Genomic DNA, 17,849 nt, shown 5'->3' on the forward strand with positions numbered 1-17,849 from the left:
GGAATCATGCAGTTTTATAAATCTCAGTTTCCCCTTAGCATGTACTTTTCATATCTCATCAGGGGACTCACGCGATGACTTCGAGCTCACCATGTGCTCTCTCATCATCCTTCAGAGCACCGCCTTTCCACCAAACCCTGTGCCCCGTCCTTCATCACCTACAGTGGAGAATGGCACCTCCATGCACCCAGACGCCCAAGCCCTGGGACCTACCCTTACCTTCCATGACTATTTCGAATCAGCCACCACATCGTGTCATTGCACCTACTTCAAAGCACACACTTCTTCTCTTCCTGGCATTCCCCACTGTTGCAACCTCATTTCAGGCTCTCAGCATTTTTCATAGGTATTAAATCAACAGCTTCACATTCACCTTTCCTTATTTCAGTCTTGTCCCTCCAGTTTATTCTCCATGAAACTATTAAGGGGCTTTTTCTAAAACGAAAATCTAATCAAACCATTCCTTTGTAAAAGCCTTCAATGGCCCAAGGGCTTCTGGGTAGAGTGAAACTTCTTGGTATGTTGTACAAGGTGCTTCAGAGCTACATGTCTTGCCACTTTCTTATCTCAAATTCAAGGTGTGTGTGTGTGTGTGTGTGTGTGTGTGTGTGTGTGTGTGTGTGTGTATATATATATGTATATATATATATATATTTCTTTTTTTCAGCACTTAATATACTCTATTGTAATCTCTAGTTGTCTCTCTTTCACTCCCTACCCAAGCCACCAGAGACTAGACTGTAAAGCCCTCAAGACAAGGACTGTATTTCATTGAAGAATATTTCCTCAGTGCCTAGCTCACTGCCAGCTACACAGCATTGTCCAACTAAAAGTTTACTGAATGAGTGAATTAATGAATCAGTCAATGAAGGATCAATGCTGTCGTCATGGTCTCATCTAACTGTAGAACACTAGTGTCTTGCCAATGGGTTTCGGCCCTGGACAAGTTCACTATGGATTCAATGAGATCAAAGAAATGACAGTGGAACGTTCTTGGAGTGAAAGGGTTATACCCAACTTTATTCCCACAGTGGCAGGCCAATCACTAGAGTCCTGTCCACTCAGAGTGTGTATGCATACAGCAAGCCAGTCTCTGCCTCTGGGTCTCTCTACCCCCGCAGCCATCTCAGTCCCTGTCCTTGGCGCTGCCACCCCTCCAGTCTTGTCTTTGCTCTCCTGCAGCCTTGTAGCCATGCCACCGTGTCACCCAGGTATTGCCCACATGTGTATAGTGAGCAAGCTGACCAGGACCAGGTGAGAATCCTGGCCATAGGAACCTTCACTTTATCCACAACTAGAGTAAACATCCCTCAACACCTCAACTTCTCACATGTCCTCTGCTCATCTCAGCTGTTACATTCACAAAAGCCACAGGTTTAAGTTATTCTGCTGGATTCTATCTTGGCTCCATTTTTTCTTTGCTCAGCTTCAGCCAGTTTCCCTACAACTTTTCCTCTTACACATGAAGTGCACTAAATCGAACCCTAATCTTCTTAAAGAGTTACTGTGCCTCCCTAAATGACTAATTTACTACTAGAGAATGGCTTAGGCACTAGGGAGAATCTGGCTCATTATTTAATAGCCAATAAGGCCAGCTGTTTCATTTCAAGAAATTAATGGTCTTTAAAACCTTTCCATATTGTACCAACTGCTCTTCTCGATGGAGAGCCAAGTGACTTTTATTAGCAAGGTTGATAAAATCCAAATCCTGTTAGTCCTGCTCTAGCCTTCTTCATAATACCAATAGAGTCTTCTGGGACATCTGGTTATTTTTGCCTTCCTCTCCCTGTTGATTCTTTGAGATATTTTCTTTGCTGGATTTTCTTTGGTTGTTCCCTTAGAGACTGCAAAAGGTGGTCCAACAGCTGCACTCCATGGCCTGATGGCTTGACCCTCAGTCTCCTTGACTTTTTAAGGAATGTCTTTCAGCATTAAGCCTAATTTGGCTGAGACAGTGAGCAGCTTGTTACTTTCAGGTTAGCTCACTCCATCTTTGGCCACCTGAAATTACTCACATGTAAAAAAACATTCACATTCAGAGGATGTTTTTTGTAACCATCTTTCTCTTATTAATATCCTGCCATTAGGCAAAAAGGTCAAGAAAAGGCTAGATTAGGCCACAAATCCATATTATGAGACAAAGATATAGCAGCCCTTAAATTTTTAGCCATTGATCAGTATTTTATTTGAGGACATTTGACTTTTAAGAATAAGGATGAATAAAATACATTTGCCACCGACAAGCAGCTAATGTTCCTTTTCTTTTCAAATACAAACTGTTGCCAGTGGCATAGGAACAACTATATTACAATCTCCTACATACATTAAATGGATTATTTATCTAAATTACATATGGCAGGGTGCTTATGGTTTAATGTTAATATTTTACTTTCTTTAGGTTTCCTGAGGTTTTATGCAGCTATAATTTATAGTGGGATCAGTTGACTACTTTTTGTTCCAAGGAAGGTTGCTGCCTTATGCCTTCTCACGAGTTCTTCCTCTCCGTCTGGTCAGAGAGTGAATATTTCCCAGCTTTTGAAAAATAACACAGAACATTATTTTTCAAAAGCTGGGAAGATAGCAGAACATGTAAATCCTTCTTTAGGTAGCACTGGTGAACACACAAACGTGACCTCTGAAACATACGGATCCTATATTTCACATTGATGGTGGGTGTGTTGGTGGGAGGGGCATGAGGGTCACACAGTCAAGAGTGTGATGCCGTTCAATCTGCTTTCTGGGGTTTATACGCTGGGAAGATTTTGTTCTCTCTAAAAGCAGACAAAAAGGCAGGGTCCAAAATAGAACACACAAGCTATGTTGTGTGGGACTGAAAGGTAGGCCAAAATAAGTTTTCTCACTAAACTATTATATTCACTCTGATATTGAAGACACCCTTTAACACAGTAAGCTACTGTTTGGGTACTTCTCATGAATTTTACAAATGAATGCATTGTCATTTTATTGAAAGAAAAATGTTAGCCACATAGGAACTATAAAGTGAGGACTTTAAAAAAATGACCCTTTAAGAAGAGTTTACAGTAAATCTCTCTAGTTCACTGAGTCTTAATCAGTCACAAAACTCTCACTCACCCTTCCCACAGAAATAATAAAAAAAAACTATTCACAAAATATTTGGTATGTAATTTCAGGGAGTTTGAGGTTCCCTTGAAACCAATCGGTGGAGTACTTAGATATGCTAGATTAAGACCCAGATTAAGAACCCCTCCACTCACAGTTCCTTTGGGTTTAGCCAAAGGACACATATACTTTCTCAAGACAAGTCTCCTTCCAGTAAAACTGCATCACTTTCTCATAGAATTTAAAATAACAGCTGCCAATACTACAAATACAGTCTTTTAGGAGAACACGTTAGAGTTCTCAACAAGCAGAACTAAGAAACACGGGAATGCTTGTTCCAGCAGGTGCAGGGCATGTGCATCACTTCTGCAGATAAACCAGCTCATGCTGCAGAGGGCCAAGGGGGAGCACATACTTGCAAGGAGAAGTGCCACCTTATGAGATAAAGTCATGTGGGCGATCCTGTCTACTCCCCAGACACTGGAGATTTGGTATTTTATCATGGTCCATGGGTCCAAATTAGAATGCTTCAGGATACTGGAGTATCCTGACTCAGGGATACATGAATTATAGTGAGAGCAAGATATAAATTGACTGGTTGATATATGACTTCCACAATATCTTCCACAGTGTTTGTACACAGCCCTTTAGCATGGGTTTCTAGATCTCCATGTACTTTTTATGATTACAAACATATAGTTGCTATGTTATAAAAGTACATTACTGCCTAGGATGACACATGTGTTCAAAGCATTCTTTGTAGTAGAATAAATAAATGAAAAATAAATGAAATCATAAATAACTTGAAGAAAATATGGGCAAATATTTACCTGATCTGATGATGGGAGACAACTTTTTACATATGAAAGCAAAGAATAAATAATAAACCAAAGGGTTGAAGATTTAGCATATAAGAATTATAAATTCCTGTTTACCATAAATATAATTAAAGTTATATTAAACTGATGTTAACATATAACAAGGTTTTAATGTCCTTCATATATGAAGAGCTCTAATAAATTAAGAAGAGATAAACACCTGACAGAAATGATTTGTAAACAGATAAGCTACCACAGACTGAAAAAAACAAATTCCAGTAAACATAAAAGAAAAATTCAACCTCACTAAGAGTAGAGGAGTTACAAATTAAAACAGTTTGTGGTCATAACTGTTACTTTTTAATCCATTCAATTGACACAAGTTAAAAAAATTCTATATTCAGTGCTGCTGAGGGTATAAATTGGTACAGTCTTTTTAAAGGTCATTCTGGTAATATGTTTCAAGAAGTTTAAAAATATCCACTCCCTGACCTAATAATTACATGTTAGGAATTTATCCTGTAGCTGGCTTGACTTACGACATATACTTTTTGTTCTTAGGAAGATGAGCTTAAGCATTTCAATTGAACGGAATATGATTGATCCAGTTTCATAGGTTTCATGGATACAACACTGATATTTTATCATACAGTCTAAAGCTAAGGTGAGATTGTGGAGACCACAGGTGCAACAAGACAGGCTATATGATTAGTCTTTGCATTTGGCTAAGTTCCTGCTATTCTTAATTGGAGCAAAGGTGGCATGTCGAAATTCATGCAAAAGTTGACCTGGTATGGACTCACAGTCATGGTCCTAAGTAACATCACTGCAGACACTCAAACTTCCATCCTTCATCAGTGGGCATTCTTGAGTTAGGTACCTTAATACCATATTTCCATTTTCCTGAGGCTTTCCATAATCCCAGGGGTATTCCCAGAGGTGCTGCTCTACTAAAGTAATGTTCTGAGCATGCGCTCAACAGAAAGTGAACTTGTCAAAGACTTAAGATCATTTTGATGAATTGTATATTTGAGTGAAACAGAGAAACTGGCAATACATTCTTCTGGGGACACATTCTGGGGCGGCTCTGTCAGTGCTATCATTATTCACTGTGTTCCATCAAAGATACAACCAGTTCACAGACACCTATTCCAAAAACACCATGAAGATATCAAGACTGTCTGGGCTACTGAACAATACATTTTTCCTTGAGAAAGGTAACCAGAATGTATCCACATTGACTCTGGGGCTTCACATTCACTAGTTGTAGCAGGGCTGCTGTGCCCCACCCACAGCTCCTCAGCCCTGAACATCCACTACAGGACTTACTCCAAGCATTTGTGTTTCCTAGCTTGAGGCTTCCTCTCACCATTGTGCTGGACAGGCAGAAATTCTGAGGACTTGGCTTCTTTAGGAGCAACCCTTAGTCAATGACAGACAGGACTTGGATGATAAATACTACCACAGCCTTGCCCCTCAGGTGGGACAAGGTGTGAGAGCATTCCGTACTATTTCTAGAGGGTCCTAGCCACACTGATCCCATAGCCGGCAGCAGCAACCGGCTCATTAACACACTCAGTACTGGGCTTCTTCTCTTCCCTTCCTCAGTCTCTTTCCCATGCTTCCTAGTATGGCTTCCCAAATAAAATCACTTGCTCTCAAATCTCTGTCTCAGGGTCTGCTTTTGGGGCCAACAGAGTCTAAGACTCTAGAATGGAGAAAGTTTTTACTTTTGAGTTTGTACTGGGAAATTATGAGAAATTCCACTATCTCTTGTTATCATTTTGTTGCAACTGCAACAATAGTACAAAGAACTCCTTATAGCCATTGTCCAGATTCACCAATTCTTCACCCTGGACCCCCTGTACATTAGCACTCACTCTCTTTTCTTCTGTTCCCTTCCCCCTCATCTCCCCTCTTTCTCTCCATGTGTATACTTGCACACACATACACATATTATTATATATACATATTATTTCCTAAACGATTGAGAGTAAATGATGACTTATGCCTCTTCACCCCTAATATTTCAGTTCATATTTCTGAAGAACAAGGATATTCTGCTTTATAAGGACAGCACAGTTACCAAACTGATTCCCACTGTTTCTTCTTACTTTCATGCTTGTGCTTTATGGGGTCAGAGCTATGTTTAGTCACAGAATGCCAGATGGCATTAAGTCACCAATTCTTCCTATTTGAGAAAAATATAACTTCCAGAATGACATTACACAGACAGGGATAGATAAGCTTTTGATGTCCATATAAGCAGTGAATCCACATCACAAGCACAGAGTCTGCACTGTCCACCTGCCTCTTTTTGTACTGAGTAGGAGCCTCTGTGGTTTATTCCATTATCACCCCAACACACAGTGGCGTCTTCCGTTCAGTGTTCATGAATATACATTTGCCTCACATTCTGGATCAACCACTGCAGTTCCCATATGCATTGAGCCATCTCTACTATACATTACAGAGTCTTCTACTGGAATCCTCAAAGGCACCTTGACTCTAGCTTGTCCCAACCCATACTCATGACGCTCGTCCCATCCTCGTCCTCTGCCAGCATTTGCTCTCTTGGGGAACGGTACCACGACCCATGCCTTGTCTGTGGATTCAATCTCGACACCTGTCTTGACTTACTCCCCATACCTCCACATACAACCCGTCACCAAAGCCCATCAGTTCCTTCCACCACCGTTCCCCATCTCTGCTGTCATCACCATCACTCTTGCTCTGCACCACCAACATCTCCCACCGGACCCACAGCAACCGCCTTCGACCTGGCGCGCAGCCACTCCAGCCTCCCATCAAGCTATTCTCCACGCTGTGGCTAGGAAAAAAAATTGAAACATAAATGTGACCATGTCGTTCTCCTGCTTCTAAGTGATTTCTAATTAGTGTTTGAATAAATACAAACATCCTTAACTTAACCACGCATGGTCTGATTTCTACCTACTCTCCTGTTCTCCACTTGCAGTCTCTGCCAGCCCCCTCTGCTTGCTTTCAGTCTGTCTGCTCACCATGCCAACTCCTACCATAAGGCCTTTGCACATGTTGTGCTCTCTGCTTGGAATCTTCCTTATTTTTTCCTCTCTAACCTCCTTCACATCGCAGCTCAAGTCTCGCTTCCTCTCTTGATTTGGTCTAATTTCCCATCATATTTTCTTGAATTACATATCCTTTTTTTTTCATAATGGGCAAGTTACAATTTTATGTTTTCTTTGTGATTGTACAATTACTATCTCCTCCACTAAAGTATAAGCTCCCTAGTACGACTGTGTCTTGTGGGCTTACTGTATCCTCAAGACCTACAGAGTGTATTGAACTTTGTAGGTAGTCAGTAAATAGTTGTTGAATGAAGAACTAGCAAGGGTAGATGACTTTTCTAGCTCATATGTTTAGCTAATACGGCTGCACAGTTAGCTCTGGACAATTCAGGATGGGTCTGTGCTTTTTAGAATAAGATATGAGAGGAGTAACCAGAAAAAGGACAAACTGAGGAATTTAAGCTGTTGATGAGGTGGTCACATAAGTGACTTGTCTATAGCCAACCCACAGAAGGTAGTTATCAAGTATCTTGGCCACATTACACGTCACACTTCTGGAAAATACTCACATCAAACATTGGCTAGGAGTTCTGTCTTATATATGGACCTGATTTTGGATGTTGGAAAAAACCATAAAAGGGTGTTGCACAGTCTAGACCATTTAGCATAAATTGTCAAAGGCACCAACATGTCAGTGGAAAGTGATCAAGCACGAACTCCAATCGTGATTTTACAGGACAGTTTCCAAGAGAAAAACTTCATTGTGGCAAACTCCTTAAAATAGCTCAACTTGCTTATTTTCCATCTGAAACCTCACTGCAACAATTACTTCTCTTCCCAGGACCTTGCAAAAACCAGGCTGTCAGACTCTATCATTTCTGGAAATGGGTCTGCAATTGCCTCTGCTACATGCAAGCAATTAGTGGGCAAAAACCTTATCTAAGCAGTCACCACCCTGTCCTCACTTTCGAGCAATGGCCAAGTTTAAAGGCTACTAATCATTCCTCAGGGCATATTGTTGGTGCAGAGTGGCCAATGAGAATTGCCAGGTTCCTACCTATTTAACATGTCATTCCATGTTCAACCATAAGGCTCAGTTTTGCTCACTGTCACGTGGGACAAGCCTCTCCTGGGGTAGGCCCCAACCACTTCTATCTCGGCTTCATTGGAGGCTTGGAATATAAGCAAGAAGACACTCTGGATGTTGCTCTTTTTTGTACCAACCCTTCCTACATTTGTATCGCAAATGTTTGCCTTTGCTAGAAATACTGGAGTTGGACTGTGGTGTTTCCTGGCACAATGACTGAGGTTATAGGGCCTGTGTCACACGAAATCCAGGGCACAGATGGGCTCATGTGGCACCTCCGTGGTAACTGACTGCCAAAGCTCTATTCTCTGGACTTGAAGCAACAGTCAACAGAAGCCATCCCTCCACACTTATCTGGCATTTGCTTCTCAGTCCAGTCCCCTGAGGATATGCCAGGACTACACCATGCAAGAGGCAACATTACTTTCCTGGCTGTGCTAATTGCTGAAGTGGAACCAAATGGTATATATTTTTAAACAATAAGCATTACAAAGAGGCAGTCTTTCAAAAAGAGCACTGTTTAAAAGATATTTCAGTTAGAAGGAGGTAGGTGTTCATATATGTCAAGGGGAGCTCTGTGGTTCATGGCTGCTGTGGTTCTTGTAATTTTGAATGCCTGTTAGGGGTTTGCTCATTTTAACGTCCAGAGTTATACGCTGCAGTCATTTCGGGTGGGGTGAGTACTGCAACAGCTGCCTCGATAAAGGACGGCCACTGGGTGCTTCCCGCCCACCTGTTTACAGTCAACCTAGCACAAGACATCTTGATTCACAGAGATTCAGGAGGTTTCCGAGTAGAAAGACCTGGACTGAATCCGACCTGGACTGAATCCAAACACGGCCACTTACTCTGTGTGTAACTTTGGCCATTACCACTTTGCTTCTCTGAACCTCAGTTTCTTCACCCACAAAAGAGGGAAAATAATTTATTTCAGGATTGTTATAAGAAATAAATTAGGTGATATATTTAAAGTACCCACCAGAGTTCTTAGAGCATAGTATATATTCAACAAGTATCGGTTCCTCTCCCTGTGCTCCGTGACAAGTGTTTCTGTGGAAGGGCAGTGCAGAGTGTGGTCTGGGGCCTGGGAGCATGGTCAGAGCACTGTGGGTATGAGTCCTTGTGCCTGCACGGCCCTAGGTGGACCCATTTACATCCTGAATTATGATCCCCACAGGAACAGAAAAATGGCTGTAAGGAAAATGTGGCCATCTTGTTTTTACTAAAGGAAAACTTACAGTGATGTAAATACAAAAATGATATGCTTCATAAGTATCTTTCTTTTTTTCCCATAAATTCCCTCCTGTTTGTCTCATTGTACTTTATTCCTTTTTCACCTCCTGCAGGTTTCAACATTTTCTATGCTGTCTGGAACCCTAAAAGACAATGAACACGCATGTATTTTTAATATGGTCTAAGGTAGCTTCCTTCACATGAACTCACGTCACTCAAGAAAAAAGCTGATATATTCCAGCCTCTCCCTAACTTGTCAGGGTTAGTGGTATGGTAAAGTGAAATGAAAGAAACCTAGGAAAACAGAAAGAACAGTTCGAATTCTGATTCAGATTTTGCCATTTTGAGGGTGGAACTGTCTTTTTACAAAATGAGCATCATAATTACTACCCAGGTGGGTAGTAAGGGTGAAATGAGACTGTATTTACATAGCATATGGTAGGCACTCAACACATTTATGATACTCCCCTTATTTCCTTTGCCTTAACTGTTCTTAAGTTTATTTTCTTTTAAAATACAATTGGCTACTTTAGGAGCAAACACGACATCTTTTAAATGATCTGCATGCAGATTTTGATACATAAAAATCGAAGCTAAACTTAATGGTTTTACTTTTAATTATTACTATTGAATAATATCACATGTTCAACCACTTGGGGAGGAAATGGCTTTTTATCCAGGACATCTGCATAGTTCAGTGATGAAATATCATTTTAAATAATCATAAAGCACAGGCCTTACAAACACATACAAACCAGATATTACAATGGACTAGTACACATGGTTTATTAAGAGTGTCTTTGCCTGCAGTAGGTCGACATCAGGACAAAACCTGTGTACCATAAACCCAGGAAGGTGGGCTGAAGGATGGAAGTGAATGGCTGCAGAGACACAGAAGACAGAGGGAGGCAGGGTCAGAGTGAGGGTGCTGCTTCATGCAGAACAGTTCAGCACGGTCAAGACACTCACCAAGGTAATTCCAGTGCAAGGAGCTTTTGGAGGCAGACAGAGGGCTGATAAGACAGTAGGAAAACATCAAGAACAATCAAAGACCATTAGAAATTAGAGGCAGAACAACATTTTGATTGTGCCTAGGCACAAAATAACTTTTTTTTGGTTGGAGAAGTGGGAAATAAATGCTGAGATTCCTTTAAGTATATGCAGGAGGGAAAACATGATAGCTTACCAAGCTTAACATGTTTCAAATTCAAGGTAATGTCAGATTTGGTGCTCTTCAAAGAGTAGGCATATATCCTTCCTCTACGAAGAGTACTTAATAAATATATAATAGTTTAGATAAATTTTCTATGGAAAATGAAGGAAAAGTAAAATTCTATGGAATTTAAGATATGTGGTCCATTAATCCAGTAAAGACTGTTTTGGGGATTGTAATGGTTTTAAATCACTAATATTCTAACTAAACTCATAAAGGAGGCCTTCAACTGAATAATTAGTATCAAATATTCTAACTGGCATCAAGGATATATTGGCTATGAGGAAATGATGAAAAGTTTGATTAAAATGGACTTTTATCTGAAGAACTAAGTGACATAAAAATGATATGGCAGTAGCATTAACCCCCTGATCTCAGCTGTTTGGCATCTTAAGGTGGTATTACGTGCTGGGGCTTTTTGCATTTTTCAGGAAGTTTGAGTTGACAGTGGAGACATCTTAATCTCACAAAGAATTAAATCGCTGCTAATTCATCATTTTGTCCTCTGTATTAAGAGTGAGGTTGGTGTCAGAGGGGCCAGTCAAACAGGCAGCTAACTCTACAGCTGGGGAAGCAGAGCTAGATTTTCATAGGGAGCCTGAGAAGCAAGGATGAGAAGTTTGATCTGGCCTGGTAACAGAGCTTCCTTGACTTTCAAAAGGCATTAAACTGTCGTATGTGGATGTGCAAGATACAGTCGTGACAAGTCCTTCAGCCTTCAAAATCAGAGCTGTCATCACAGCCATGCCCACTGAAAGGTGGCTTTTCACGGCAAGGCAGGGCTGCCTGGATAAAGTTGGGTCACCAGGAAGGCGTCCGAGAGACTGGCCATGATTTGCCGTATCTAGATGAAATGCAACAGGCTCCTGTCTAGAAACATGCGGAGAAGGAGTACTTGTAGCTGAAATGGCCTCAAACCCTGGCTGAACATTTCCCTGCAGTCCCAGCACATCTATTCTTGTGAGGCATCTTACTTGACAACCTGGCCTTGTAGTAGAAAGAAGGGCTCCATTAGGCAGTGGAGAGACTCAACTTCTACAGGCCCACGTGGCCGAACCCCCACCGGACACAAGCTCATGTGCACACACACCTAGAGGGCTGATGGCTCGTGTTTTTACTGAACTCACTAAATCACTGTCTAGTTGATCTAGACCAGAACTGTGGCTTTGGTGGAAATCTTTGCAGAACTCGAATGTCACTGCCATCTATTCACTAAGTGCTAAATAAAACAATGCAAGATTGGCAAAGGAGAATTCAGTAGTTGTGAGCAGAGCAGAAGAAAACTGGGAGAAAACAAGAGAAATCGAGGGTGAATATCTTTAAGCAGTGATGCAAATGACAGGAATGCAGAGGATGCCCAGACAAAATGCTCTCGGGGATAATATAATATAATATAACACCATATAAGCTTCAAAGTTAGCTGTGCACTTGTGATTGGAGCCTTCCTGGGGATGGGGAAAGCATATGTAGATGCGACAGCCTGAAACTGACAAGATAAACCAACTGAAACGTCGCAAGCGGAAGTATGTTCTCATGGTGTATTCTTCTGCTCTGAACACAATCCCACCCAACACCAAAACACTGGGAACACACTTAGGAAGCGAGGTTATTTTGGGTTTTGAGGAAGCAAGCATATGCTGTTTGCTCCTTCTAAAGTTGTTCTTTCTTACCCAAAATCAGTTCTAGTATGTTGCTTCCCATTACAGAGAAGTTAAAGCTGCTCAAGATGTTCAGAGAGATGATTTTTCCCCTCTCAAATAACTTGCATAACACGGGTTAGAGCACCATCAGGACTGGTAGCCAAGTACAGCCTGAGCAGGACTTTGTCCTGAGTCCGTCTTGGGAAAGGGATGAGCTCTCTCTGGGGGAGCTCATGCAGATTTGCACCAGAAAACTGACTGCCATTTTTTTTTCTTCTGGGTTGATATCATTCTTAATTTTAAAGAATCAAAGCACCAATTTGCAGATACCACTTTTTCAACTCTCAGGAGTGTTCTAACAAAACTGCATTCTCTTTTTGGTAGGCAAAGTATATTGCTTAATGTTCATCTAGCAATTACACATTAAACTGTTCATATTTCAAGGAAGGACTCACGGGAACAGGAAAAGAATTGATTTTATGACAGCATTACAGAGGTGGTTGAAAGGTATTACCTACTGTATATTAGTAATGTTCTATGTCATATACAAAGATGAATAAGACACAGTCCCTGTCCTCAAAGGAACTTATAGTTTAGTTAGAAGGACAAGCAGGTGAGGAAATAATACAAGGGAGTGTGATAATTGCTGAGTTGGGATCTTACCCTGAGCTGAATAACCTCAGTCTCAGAGGTTAAATATACAAACTTGCAACCAGACTGCTTGGGTTCAAATTCTAGCTCTGTCACTTCTGGCTGTGGAAATTGAGCAGTTTTACTCAATCTCTCTGTACCTGAGTCCTTGCCTCTGAAATGGGGATCACAGAGTTGCTACTGAGCCACAGGGCTGCTGTGAGCATTAAGTCAGTCAGTAGATGTGGAGCATTTGAAACAGTGCCTGACACATAGTAAATGCTCAGTAAGAGGTAACTATTTAGAAGTCCAGACCTGGAACAAATGGTTAGGAAAGCTGAAGAAAGTTTGGGAGGAATTATTTCCCATAATTTACTTGTATAAAAACAAATCTATTCTCATCTGTACACGACATTAAAAACCTACTACATACATGGTCTGATGTTAGGTCCTGGTGATGGGTATAGAATATGCTGGGTATAAAACAATATTCATTATTTCAAGGAGTTTATAATCTAATGGGGCTGGCAAAGGGGCAGCGAGGAATCATGATCTAACCCAGGGTATTTCAGTGGCACTGGAAAGATGCCCAACAAAGGGAAGAGGAGCAGAAGAAAGTTGACATCGAGCTATACCTGGTGTGGGGACTGTGAGGTCTCTTGGAGGTAGAAGGATGGATATGTCAAGCAGGCAGCTGGAACTGGCTTCACAATAAGAATGAGAAAGAAAGGCTAGCAGGTTCACTTTGGAACTGTCATCATAGTGATGAGAATTGGATGTGGGGCACAGAGGAGGCTGCTCAGAGCGAATCTGTGGAAAAGGGCTGGAGGCATAATCAGTGGCATGGTCAGAAGCCTGGAGCAAGAGGTTAATGTCAGTGGGTGGTGCAGAAATACAGCCAGGTATAGGCCACTTTTCCTAAAGTAGGAGATGTGGAGATTAGAGGAAGGAGGGTTGAGGCAAAGTCTTTGTCTCTGATGGACTAGAGTCACGTTCACTGCATGGTCCTGCCAGCTGAGCCCTGTGCAGCTACGACTCATTAGGGCTGTGTTCTCAGCTCTCCCTGGTCCCAACCCAACAGGAGGATCTTAGCAGTATCTCAGGATCTCCTACCACAAGTACATAGGGTGTTGCTTCCACACCATATCTATCCTGGGAGAAAAGCATCATGCTCAGCCTTTCTGGTTAACTCACCTTGGGTGTGGTCTCCACCTCTGGTGAGCTCCCAGGCCTGAACCTGTCTCATTGGATGGGGCCAGAGACCCCAATCAGCATCCTGCATCCCTTATGGGAAACTCTCTATCTGGAAGAAGTGCTGTCTCTCAGCATGTCTATTAGCCCAGCATGTCACTCAGATCACATTAGTTTGTTACCCTCTTGCCCTTGACTGTCTGGACCATAGGTCCTTCCCCAGAGTTCGCTAAGCCTTCAGTCTCAGTTACACTCCCAGCATGTCTCCATGCAGGTGTTGGCTCGCCCCTAACCCACCCTGCGGGACTCTCAAAGAACCGAGTGGCTGCACCGACCGAGGCATTTTCCGGAGGAGGCAGGGGAAGAAGCAATTGCCACAGGGCTTAAAGGGCAGCTGAGAGAGGGACACTTGATGGCTCAGGGTCCCTGAGAAGCCAGAGGGAATGAGCTCTGTTGCATGGGTTTGGCCCGTTAAAGAAAGGAATACATCTTCCCTGGGGATAAAATGAAAAAGAAAGAACAATATAAAAAATCCTCAAAATATGTCAGGCAGGCTCTTCACTAAGGGTTTTGCTTGTATTATTGTATTTAATAATTGTACCAGCACTACAAAGAGGCCCTAATATTATCCTCGATTTGCAGATTAGAAAGCTGAGCCTGGAGCCGTTAGATCATTTGCCAAGGTGACAAGTGACAGAGCAGGGGCTCTAGTTACGGCCTCATTCCAAGTCTATGCCCTCATCGTCTCCCCTCAAGGAAGCATGTTAGTGAAGACATCTTGGGTCTGGACTGTAGGGAGCAGGAGTTGGGGTGCTAATGCTGAACGTCTCAAGGTCATAACAGGAAGGAAGTGAGGTCATGTCTAGAGACTGGGCTTGGGGAACTTAGTCATCTTCACAGAACTTTACCGAGAGGAAAAGAGGATCGGAATGGCCACTGTGGGATAGCCAAGGGAGTAGACAGCAGCAGGGGCCCAGCTGTGGCTGGGTGATGTGAATTTTGCAGTGGAAGCAATGAATGAAATTTTATGGGTTCCTGCAGTAACCTTTCGCCACCCATGTCCATGGGACCACAGAAGAGATGTAGTGCCTTTGGCTCACTCTGTGGGACTCGGCACTTGATCACAAGCCCAGAAGAGCACCATCATGTGCTGATGCTCTGAGCCATCTGCAGAAAAGGGATAATGGGATCCCACGGGGCCAGGGATGGGCAGGCAGGAATGATGGAGGCTTGAGATGAACAAGCAGAGTTCGCTGCTGGAGGGGCTGACCACGTAGAGGTCTGTAGAATCAGGACGGGGCCAGAGAGAATTGAAAGAGGCTGGGATGCTGAAGTGAAAATGAAGCTGTTTGCAAAAATATATACACAGATGGTCACCTATTATATCAGCCTAAGAAATAGCCATTTCCCTACCCACCCAGGGTGAGTACTAATTTGTGCCAGGGAAGAATAAGGGAATGCTGATGTCATTCTGTTTACTACCCAAGAAAACTGGGGGCTGGACAGGATGGTAAAACATTGGCCTTGGTAAAAAAGCCTGGTGTTTGCTAATGAGGTTGTATTACAACTATGCTCTGCTTTCCTGAACAACACCCTCAGGAGAAAAGATATAAAGTCATTTTTCTTCAGAGGCAGAAGATTTAACATTGCTTAACAATAACACTTAACATCGTTTAGCCCTTAGCCTTAGGCAACCTCATAACTACCAAGTGCTAGGAATTGTCTTTTTCCTGAGCTGCCTGCTGCTCTGGCTTCATTTTGTGAACTGTCATTTAGCCTGACAGCAGGTTGCACGGGCCTAGTTTAAAGATGACAGAGTTCCATGAAAGCATAGCAGGGTGCCCCTTGACCAAGGCAACTCACCAGCTCCCTGCACTGGGGGGCATTTTCTCTCTGTGTCTATGGCTCCAAATTTGGTATATAAATCAACATTATTGAATTTATCTTAAAAGCTCCTGTGAGCTTTTGGGAGGAACCAAATCACTCAATAGCATATTAAATCCCTTATAAAGTTGGCCACTGACTTCCTGTAGATAGAATTATTCCAATTTTTAATTAAAAATTTAACTCCATAAATATTTTAAAGCTCTCTGTTTCTGTGACAGAGAGGGGATCTGGTGACTGCAGAGATGTGCTCGCCTCGCTCCCCTGGCAAAGCAGGACGGCAGTGGAGCTGGTTGATTCACATAAGTGGACACTAAAATCTCCAGGGCGGGGAGGAATAGAAAACCAGATGTCACCAGTGCACAAAACTGATTCTGTGTATCTCCTCGGAAGGCAGCAGTGTGTCCCCTGCCTACGCATTTGGCATCTTGTTGCATAAATATGGAGCCCCCTTGCTCCCCAACCCTGCCTGCTACTGGGTTGGAGCTCATTGGAGACAGTATTTGCACCTCCCCTTTAGATACTGAGACAGAAACTCGAGTTTGTGCTCTTGCATTTAAACACCAGCGCCAGGAACCTCTCATACACTTGTCTGAATCCTACTGATTCTCCATCATGGCTACTTCTGGTTGTCAGGTAGCTACAAAGGTCTGTTGGCACGTGCAGCTAATCATTTCTATTGTGTGTGTGTGTGTGTGTGTGTGTGTGTATGTGTAGGTGGGTGTGGACTGTTTATCAAAATAGTTTTCAGTCTAGCATATTTCCCTTTCAGCTACAGTGATACTCTTGGGGCTGGCAGGACATGGTCAGTTTCTAACCTCTGAGGACAGCTTCAGAGCCACAGCAGTACACATGCGTTACCTGTGTCAGAAAACTCTCTCTGCACTGTGTTATCCTAAAATACACTGGTTTAGAGGCAGCCATAATTGAGCATTTCAGGGCTGATTAGTAAAAATAAACAGGAGCTGGAAATTCAGAGGACTTTGTGCTAATAATTACAAATCTAAGCCTTGGTTGCTCTGTCATAAAAAGTTTATTTGCTGCCTTCTGTCCCAGACTGTAGGGTCCTAAGGATGAACTGGGACTGTGTCTCTAGTCTCCACATTCCAAGGGCCTGATATATAGTAGATGATCAACAGATATATGGAGCTGAATGAATGAGTGAAATTTATAGAGTTTTTAATGTTATTTCTGTGCGTCTAATTTGTACAAAAAAAATCCATTTCCGTAGTCTGAGTGCAAGTTCGCCAGGAAGACATTAAACTGCTTCCAGTTTTCCCTTTTTTCTTCTCTCTCATGAGAACATACTACTTTCCATCTGCCTTAACCACAATTTCCATACACTTCAACAACTGAAAGCCAGAAAATTTATATTTAAAACAAATTTTGGAGACTGCTTCCATTTTTTAAAATGAAAACAAAATAGTAGGCCAGGGAAAAACAGAGGAAAGAAATCCTGGATGGGAGAAAACTATGAGACAACATATAAAAAAAAGAAAATAGGCAGATAAATAAAACACAGTTGTATAGAAGCTTTTAAAATACTGTATTTTGGGTATCCTGCCCAAATGGTGTTCAAAATTGGTTCTCTGCTAGATTTGAGATTTTAGTACTTTTGAAAAGCAACGTACAATTATTTATAAGAGCAGATGGTCACTTGGGCTCTGTCTGTTGTAATATCCTGGAGGTCATTTTTGTAAATTCACATGCAGAAGTATAGCCAACACGTAACTCAAAATGGTAACTCCAGCTCTGAGTTAGCCCTTTAACAACTCAGCTTCGGTGATAAAGAACCTGTATAGGGTCCTTCCCCCTCTTTTTAAAAGAAGATATTCTGGAGCATTTTCAGTTTCCTGGCTGACATTAGCCTCTCTTTGTTTTGTATCCCCCTGCCCCCAAATGATTCACACACTCTCATTTAACTCCCATAGTAGCAGCACCGCCTGTAATCTCAGCAAGTTTTCCTCTTTGTCATGGGCTACTGATAGCAGACTAACATTGTTCTTCATCTCACAGATAAGAGCA

The 17,849-nt window shown here is 42.1% G+C and overlaps 1 protein-coding gene across 10 annotated transcripts in view; it reads right to left on the reverse strand.

Moving 5' to 3' along the window:
- The window catches only part of PARD3B (par-3 family cell polarity regulator beta), a 1,156,296-nt gene that overhangs the window by 34,038 nt on the left and 1,104,409 nt on the right, over window positions 1-17,849 (reverse strand). Inside the window, exon 23 of one of the 10 annotated variants that reach the window (XM_073218306.1) lies at window positions 4,213-6,729. The exons of 8 other annotated variants lie outside the window; for them this stretch is intronic. In XM_073218306.1, the coding sequence (XP_073074407.1) occupies window positions 6,513-6,729 (217 nt within the window). In that variant the 3' untranslated portion in view covers window positions 4,213-6,512. Of the gene's footprint in view, window positions 1-4,212; window positions 6,730-17,849 lie in introns of those variants that run through there. One more of the 10 variants, XM_073218310.1, reaches the window with a different exon arrangement.

Source organism: Manis javanica, chromosome 12 (genome assembly GCF_040802235.1).
Source record: "Manis javanica isolate MJ-LG chromosome 12, MJ_LKY, whole genome shotgun sequence".
Taxonomy (NCBI): domain Eukaryota; kingdom Metazoa; phylum Chordata; class Mammalia; order Pholidota; family Manidae; genus Manis; species Manis javanica.